Consider the following 8,565-nt stretch of genomic DNA (forward strand, 5'->3'; position numbering starts at 1 on the left):
CAGGAAAAAAGGGGAAAGAAGAGAAGAAAAAAGTGTATTTTAAGTCGGAGCTGCTGCCCTGAAGTCAGTTTGAGAATCCTCTCTCCTTCAGGCAGAAAAAACACTAAAAAGATGGGAACGACGCAGTTAAAGACGTTAAAACTTCTGCTATTATTAACTTTTACAGGGGTAAGTGATGCTTATTTTTCCATCATTGGTTTTATTTAAAGTATTTTACAATAATGGGTCTCAAAAAAAGTTTTTTTTAAATTATCTTTATAAAGTTGATTCAGCTTTTTATCTAGACAGAGGATGAAGTTTTACACAAACGGGCTCTTTTGAGGGTCACTGCTTTCAACAGGTGCGTGTGGCGGGCTCAAGCTTAGCTCAATAGACAAATTCATTCCACCCTGAAAGAAATACCTGCTCTGAGCAGACCTGAAATCTGTGTTGAGTGAATGTAATGTGCAGCCCGCTGCCCCTCATGCTCCCAGAATATGATACAGGACATAATTTGCCTCAGGATATAATGTGAAATACTGACAGCTCGCTGCCCCTGGAATGATGCTTGCTTCCTTTTAGCATCAGTGTTTTCTTGTTTCGCTCTTTAACAATCCATCATTTGTGTTTTCCAGATATGCACTGCCCAAAATGGTAACTACTACTTTTATTTTATTTTCCCTGAAGTTTAGCAGCATCCCTTAAATACAGATTGCATTAAAAGTCAAACTAAATATGCACATTTGAGTCATTTTTTTAGCATTAGACGTATGTATTTACACAAACCCTGAGCATAAACTAACATATAAAAGTCATTTTTTAATAAATACACGTTTTTTTCCCCCTTTTCTAATTCCTCTCAGGCATCACTCTGTCTGTGTTTACGGTGACATCAAAGAGTATGACGGTGCAGTGGAGCGGTCAGTCTGGGGCCAGCTCCTACAAGATCACAGCGACCCCCAAGACCTTCCCCGCTCTTCCGGTGTTCGCCCAGTTCAGTGGCAACACGGTGATGGGCTCGGTTTCCTCGCTGTCACCAAACACGGTGTACACCATGCAGCTGGAGGCCATGGACAACGCTCTCAATGTCCTCAGCAGTGCAAAGACAGAGGAGACAACAGGTCAGTGACAGCAGAGAGGGACAGAGGACTTCAGATACAAAAACTACAAACATGAGGAACTGGGAGAAAATGAGGAGCATTAAAAGTGTTAAATGACAAAGTGGAGGCAGGAACCTCACTGTATCATTTCAGCTTCAAAATACAACCAGTTTTGCAAGATCGTTTTATAAAAATCATTGCAAAACATCCAGTAAGATGAGATAAGATGCAGACATGTGGCAAATCAAAAACCATACTTCGACTTGTTTTTGAACAGAACATGTATTTCAGCTAGTTCTTTAAAAAATAACAAAAAATCAGATTTTTGCAGGATAAATGAAATAATGATGATCAGAAAATACAGGAAAATGTTTTTTGTCTCATATGTTGCCAAGTAAGTGTTTATTCACGAGTACATAAAAATAAAGAGTCATTTATGTCACAATTTAAATTATTACTCTGTAGTGAAAGTTTCTTGTTCCAAGAAACAACTAAACAAACAAACAAAAAAAAGGAATAGAAGAATAATAGACAGAGAGAAAAAGGCAAACAGGTTGAATACATTGTTTTAAGATTTTTAAGGGAAAATAACAAATATATAAAACATTGAATATGCACAAGTGAACCAAAAATATTGTTGTTGCCTCGTGTAATAAAATTCAAAATAGCTTCTCTGTTAAAGCAACTGTTCACACAATAAGTGCCATTAAATGAAAATAGATCTTCCTTGCTGCTTAACTGGGGCAGATTTTCTCATCAGTCTAACATTTACCAAATTAAAACTGACCTCTGTACAAACTGTTTACATACGTGGACTCTGAAACAAAGATTTAAATCTAAAAGTTAACCATGTTTTTTGTGAGTCATCATCTTTTTGTTTGCTCTGCAGCTCCTGATATCCCGACTATCCAGCAGGCCTACTCCAAACACAGCGACAGCATCACTGTTGAGTTCACCACAGCTACCGGAGCAACCAGCTACATCCTGAGGGCAGAGTCAAAGACGGGGGATTTCTTTTTAGAGACCAACGTGTCGAGCTCCCCGGGCACCGTGGAGCAGCTCAAGCCCTACACGGACTACATCCTGAGTGTCATGTCGGTCAACTCAGGGGGAAGGAGCCAGCCTTCGTACCCCACCGAGGCCAGGACAGGTACAACAAAACTACCATAAAACCCCTCAAACGATCACTAGGGATCTCAGACACTGATAGAAGATTAATAAATGGATCCCGTGTGTTAACAACAGAACAATGTTCTTGGAACACGGTGACCTTTTTTGTCCTTTTCAGACAGTTAAGAGTTTACTCTTAATGATATTCAGAGTATGACGAGTGAAACGCAGCCGCTCTGTTGTTCCAGCTGAACAATAACTTGTTATCTTGATCCGTCAGCAATAACAGCTTATCATTTCCCTGCCCATTGTCAGCGATTCCCCACTTGTTGTATCAAACGCAAGGTGGTGGAAACTGTATCCATGCTTTTGTTCTGCAGCATTTTCATACCTTGAAAACAGAAACCATGAGAACTAGGTTGTCTTCCTTTTTGAAAGAAAAATGGATGTAATATGATCGCAAATTATTTTATACATTATACACAAACAAACAAAAAAAAACACCCCTAAAGGATAAAAAAAGAAAGTGTCTTCAGCTGTTTAATTGAGTTTTTCTTCTGGATTCTGTTCGTAGTTGTGACTGCACCCCAGTTGAACACAACCTCCCCGAGCAATGACACCATCCTTGTGGCCTGGACCCCGGTGCAAAATGCCGTCCTCTACTCGCTGGTTATCATCATGGAGGGGTCCAGCACCCGCCTGAAGCTGAACACCACCAACACCTATATGACGTTCAACAACCTCACAGCAGGAACCACGTACTGCATCAAGGGCACAGCCTGGGACTCTGAGGGCCGGACCGGGGACGACCTCACTGTCTGCCAGATCACACGTAAGACATATAAGATCCTAAACTGCACAGCCTGCATTAAAAAATGGTATATTTGATGATTTTTTTTCTTCATTTTTGCTTGGCTTTTTTTGGTTATACCAGGTCCTTCCAGCCCAGATGTGACCTCTGTCGAGGTGACTCTGGGCCGGTCTCTTGGGATCACCGTCTACTGGATATACGTGCAGGGGGCCACAAACTACTTGGCCTGGACCTCTAATGGACAAAATTGTTCCACAGAAAGCACTTACTGCTTCATCAACCCTCAGGAGTGCGGTCAGAACCACACCGTCACTGTTATAGCCTACAACAATGCTGGACCCAGCAGCCCCTCACAACCAACCAACTACATCACTTGTGGGTTCCACACACAGTCACGTCCCAAATCTAAACCTCTTATATATAGGCTGAGAGAAAGCTGAATAAAAACCTACAATCTCATTGTTTGTTTTCCTTTGACAGACCCCTGTCCCCCTGAGAACATCTGGGTGGAGGAGCCCTCAGCTGGGAACTGCTCAGTGGTGTGGGAGGAAGTGCCACTGGTGGAGTATTACATAACCTTCATCAAGAGAGACGACGGGACGGAGAAGACGTGCAACACCACCACAACCAGATGCCCGTTCTTCTGCATGTGCGGCTACACGTACCTCACCAGCGTGTTTCCCTACAACATGGCCGGCACCAGCCTCTTCGCAAACGTCCGCAACTACACGACCAGTGAGATCATGACACACCGCCCAATTATCTTAATACTAAAACACAAGTTACACAAGAATTTCTCTAAAAGAAACACTTAAAACGGCTGTTATTTTGTTTTTGTGCAAGCTTACGAGGAAAAGGCTCAAATGTCTGGCGACCAGCCCTGAAATCTCAGCCATGACATTGTTCAGAAAATATTTATTTTCAAGAAAGATACTCCGGGGTGTGATGATGGGGAAAGCACAGGTGTATTTATTGTAATCAGTTACAGGTGTGCCAGCCCTTTCACAATAACCCTGCCTCAGAGATTCAACTTTTAAAGGCAAATGGAGCCAAGCCATTGTCTCCTTTATCAGATCAGTGAAACATTTAATATAAAAACCAGTATCAATCCCTCAGGACACAATAGAATATAAGAGATAAGACACACTTGTTGACTGTTAAAGCTACATCAAATTGATACTTTACTTCCACATTTAATAAGTAAATTGCAAAAAAGGGAAATGTACGCTAACATATGCATACGGACATATATAAAAACAAATCAACTTCCTTTTCATGGTCTTTATATAAAAGTTTTTTGGGTATTTTTGCACATTAAGCTCCATGGTACACACGATTCTGACATAAAGTCAAAACCTTTTCTAGAAAAATGTTTAAGACCTCTAACAGGTTTCTTCATCTGCATTCTTCAGCTCCCTGTTGTCCACGGGACGTCGCTGTGACGCTGGTTTCTACAGAGACCCTCGAGGTCATGTGGTCACCGGTCAAAGGGGCCGAGGTGTACGAGACCACGGCAGTGGAGACCGGCGGCATGCTCCACTGCAACGACACATCGCCGGTGTGCGCGCTGTCCGATCTGACCTGCAACACGGCCTATTCTGTGACGGTGACCCCCTGCAGCGAGTTGCGAGGATGTAACCTCACCTGTGCACCTTACACGAAAGAGACAGGTATCAGAGGGCTTACTTTGAAAATGTGTCGGGTTGGGTCAGATGAAGCTTCTTGTATCTGCAGGAAGATTCACAGAGTTGAAATCTATTACTTTATTTGGTAATAATACACAATTTAGCCAGTACTTACAGGGTACATAAGTTTGGTACTCCAAACATCCCAGGTTTGTACCACTTATTTATTAACCTTTACTTAACCAGGCAAATCCCACTGAGATCACAGATCTCTTTTGCAAGGGAGGCCTGGGCCTGAAGGCTGTCTAGCATGCATGTTTTTTGTAGTTGGGAGGAAATTAGAGTACCCAGAGAAAAGCCATGCAAGCATGAGAAGAACATGCAAACTCCACACAGAAAGACCCCAGGTCCAACCAGGAATTGGACCCAGGACCTTCTTGCTGTGAAGCAACAGTGCTAACCACTGAGACATCATGCTGCCAACTTTAACTTACCATGTAGATACTCAAAAGCACCTGTAGGTACCAAGTTTGTACCTGGTAATATGTACCAGATATGCATACTGTAGGTACTCTTATAGGTACCAGGTAAATATTGGTACCAGGTATAGCTATACTCTGTAATTACTTTGTAAGTGCCAGGTACATAACCCTTTAGCTTCAGGTATGTACTAGGTACTTGTGCTCTTCGGGTACTAGGTACATACATAATAAGTACCATGTACTTATTACCTGGACTCTGTAAGTACCTTTGTAGGTGCCATGTACATACTTGTAAATACTTGGTACATACGCTGTAAAATAAACTTGAAGTACCAGGCACTTAACCTTTAAGTCCCAGGTATGTACATTCATTCAACGTTTATTTATACAGGTTAAATAAAGGTTGAATGAATGTACATACCTGGGACTTAAAGGTTAAGTGCCTGGCACTTCAAGTTTATTTTACTCTATAAGTACCAAGCAAATACATGGTAAATACCCTGTACACACCAAATACTTGGTAAGTTCCAGGTCTGTACACAACGAGCACCCTTAGGTACTCTGTAGGTACCAGGTACGTACCCTGTAAGTACCAAGTATGTTCCTGATAATACTCAGTAAGTACCCTGACAAAGATTCAAAACAGATTAGGGATACACAATTACCAGCTACATACAAAATATGTACCTGGTAAGAACCAGTTACGTACTCTGTAAGCACCCTGTACCAAATATATACCCTGTAAGTACAAGTGCATACCTGGTAAGTACCTGTAAGCACCCTGTACCAAATATATACCCTGTAAGTACAAGTACATACCTGATAAGTACCTGTTTGTTCTATGTATTGCTACCATTTGTATTAACTAATAATTCCCTCAGCTTGAATCTGGATTTTTTTTAAACAGCAACCTCTTCTTTTTCCATCCTGCCTTCAGCTCCCTGTGCTCCAGAGATCCTGAACATAACTCAGACCAGCAGCTCAGCATACAAAGTCTTCATAACCACCCCAAACTCAGCCAACACAAACTACACCATCACTGCCACCAGACCTAACAACGTGCTCACATGTCAGACAAAAAACAACTTCTGTGAGCTCATACAGGTGCCCTGTGGTGCTACCTACGAGGTCACGGCAGTGGCCACCACAACAGCAGGCAGAAGTCTCCCTGGATTCAGTAAAACGTTGGAAACAGGTATTACTTAACCCTACATTTAAAGTTTAGACATATTATTTTACCTTCAACAGAAAAACAATCAGAGAGACAGACAACGGTGATCCCTTGTGACTCAACTCAAACTTCTGAAAGTCTAACACGCAAAGATTATTAATCCGTATTTATTTTATCCTAAAGGTCCGTGCTGCCCCTCATACGTGAACGTGACTCAGGTCACCCAGGCGATGACCAATGTGACCTGGTCGGCCAGCAGCGGTGCTCGCTCCTTCGTAACCACACTCATGTCCCCACGAGGAGAAGCCAAATGCCACACGCTGGACACCAACTGCCTGATGGGATGCATCACCTGCAGCACCAACTACAGCGTGAACCTGGAAGCCATCAGTGCCACGGGACAAAAATCTCAGTGCACATACAGTGGATTCTCATCCAGTGAGGACAAAGACACACACACAGATTATAGCATTTATCCGTTGGAGGGACAAAGTATTTTCACCACCAAGCAGCACAGCAAAATTCTGCATTTGGCATCAATCTGGTCAAAAACAAAAACAAGATAAGTTGCTGTTTTAAATGACAAATTAAATGAACACTAAAATGCAAAATAAACTCAACACTTGTCGTCGTTTCAGGTGCCTGCTGTCCAACAGGAGTCAAGCTCTATCGCAGGACAAACAACTCACTCAGGGTGTACTGGCGTCCTCTGGGCCCTCAGGCCTATAAACACATTGTGGAGTTGTATGGGACCGGGGCCAACTACACCTGCGTCGCCACCGCAGGGAGCACGTACTGCGACATCCAGGAGGGAACCTGCGGGGACGTGTACACGGTCGTCGTGGCGCCTGTGGGACCAAATGGGATCAAAGTCACCTTCTGCCTTCCCAGGACATACTCTGGTGGGTCAGAGGCTAAAATATGATTGTCGTCAGTTTATTTGAGTGTGTTAACTTTTTCTTTATTATCTTTTCTTCTATTTTCAGTTCCCTGTCCAGGAAGTAATGCTGGCATGAGTGAGTATTACTCTGCAATTAAACTGAAATTTTATTAACTATTTTATTGCTAATCTGCTTGATCCTGTTCTGAGAAGTGAGGTGCTGGTTTCTGTCTTCCAAGGAGTTGTTTGAAAAAACGGATAGTTCACCCAGGATGTAAAAGAGAGGAAAGTGAATGGTGGAAAAGAAACGTCAGGCCTAAAGAACTTTCTTCAGCAGAAGAACGGTGTCTGAAAATTATGTCTTTAAGAAGAAGAAAAAACAGCTGAATGTCAAGTTATGAGCTAATACCTATTTGGGAACAAACTTGTTGGTGCTAAAATATTATTTTATGTTTCACGCTATGTTATTTTTGGTATCTTTATAAACTTAACTAAAGAATAGAGAAACTAATGGCGTCTTTGTGATTAACATAGATAATTTGCTCATGTATCGACACAACGCTGTTTCATTCTTTGGGTTTTGTAAACTTCTTAGTCCTGACTGCCTCTCAGGTCAGAGTTAGGTGGTTTAACAAAGAAGCATTAACAAAAATTTATTCTGAAAATGGTCAGGCACAGGACACACGAGTGAAAAAACAGCCCAAGTCCAAAGAAAAACCTTAGACAGCCTTTCAGACGTATGGATCAAGACTTGATAGTCCAGTTCCTTGGAGACAAATTATATGACTCAAGACTTTTGCACAATACTGTAATTCATTAATGAGCTGTGCTGAAATGTTTGTTCCCGTTCTCTTTTTAGTAATCTCTCGCAGAAGATGAAGTGTGCATAGTTCTGGTGAGTTTACTCATATTTGTGCCTCTCAAACGCTCTTATTTTGAAAAAAAAAAAGAAGCTCACTTTTATTGAGAAAGAATTAAATAAAAACTGTTTCCGAGCACAAATCCTCTTTCTGTGACTCGCCATGGCCTGAAGGTGATCTTGTGCTGTATCATCAGAAGACTCAAACTGGTTGTACAAGAGCAGAACAATTGAGGGGAATAAAAAGAAGCAGCTTTGATTTTACCTCCAGGACTTGTCGGATACTTATCTCTAAAGCATGAAAAGATGAAGAAAAAGCACGTAAAGCTGGAACGCTGCTGCAGGAATGTAACCCAGATATCTTATTGTTTGTGAAGAATGTTTGTAAAATCATAATTAACAGCCCCTGACTGCGCAGATCACATTTTGATTTACAGCGTATAGAGTTTCAAAAGAACTCATCTTTTCTCTGTTTGACCAACAAGCACATGGCGTTTTCACTAAAACCTGTTTTTTTTTATTTCTCACCCACAGTGAACACCATCTGA

The 8,565-nt window shown here is 41.8% G+C and overlaps 1 protein-coding gene across 1 annotated transcript; it reads left to right on the plus strand.

The window, feature by feature from the left end:
- Nucleotides 1–8,565, plus strand: fndc7a (fibronectin type III domain containing 7a). The gene is given in 14 exon segments (XM_037681334.1): nucleotides 1–168; nucleotides 615–633; nucleotides 843–1,100; nucleotides 1,969–2,229; nucleotides 2,764–3,021; nucleotides 3,124–3,375; nucleotides 3,481–3,735; nucleotides 4,413–4,670; nucleotides 6,045–6,302; nucleotides 6,462–6,716; nucleotides 6,917–7,180; nucleotides 7,265–7,294; nucleotides 8,018–8,038; nucleotides 8,552–8,565. Coding segments are annotated over 14 exon segments (2,460 nt in total). The 5' UTR covers nucleotides 1–111.

This window comes from Nematolebias whitei, chromosome 9 (assembly GCF_014905685.2).
Source record: "Nematolebias whitei isolate Nwh7 chromosome 9, NemWhi1, whole genome shotgun sequence".
Taxonomy (NCBI): domain Eukaryota; kingdom Metazoa; phylum Chordata; class Actinopteri; order Cyprinodontiformes; family Rivulidae; genus Nematolebias; species Nematolebias whitei.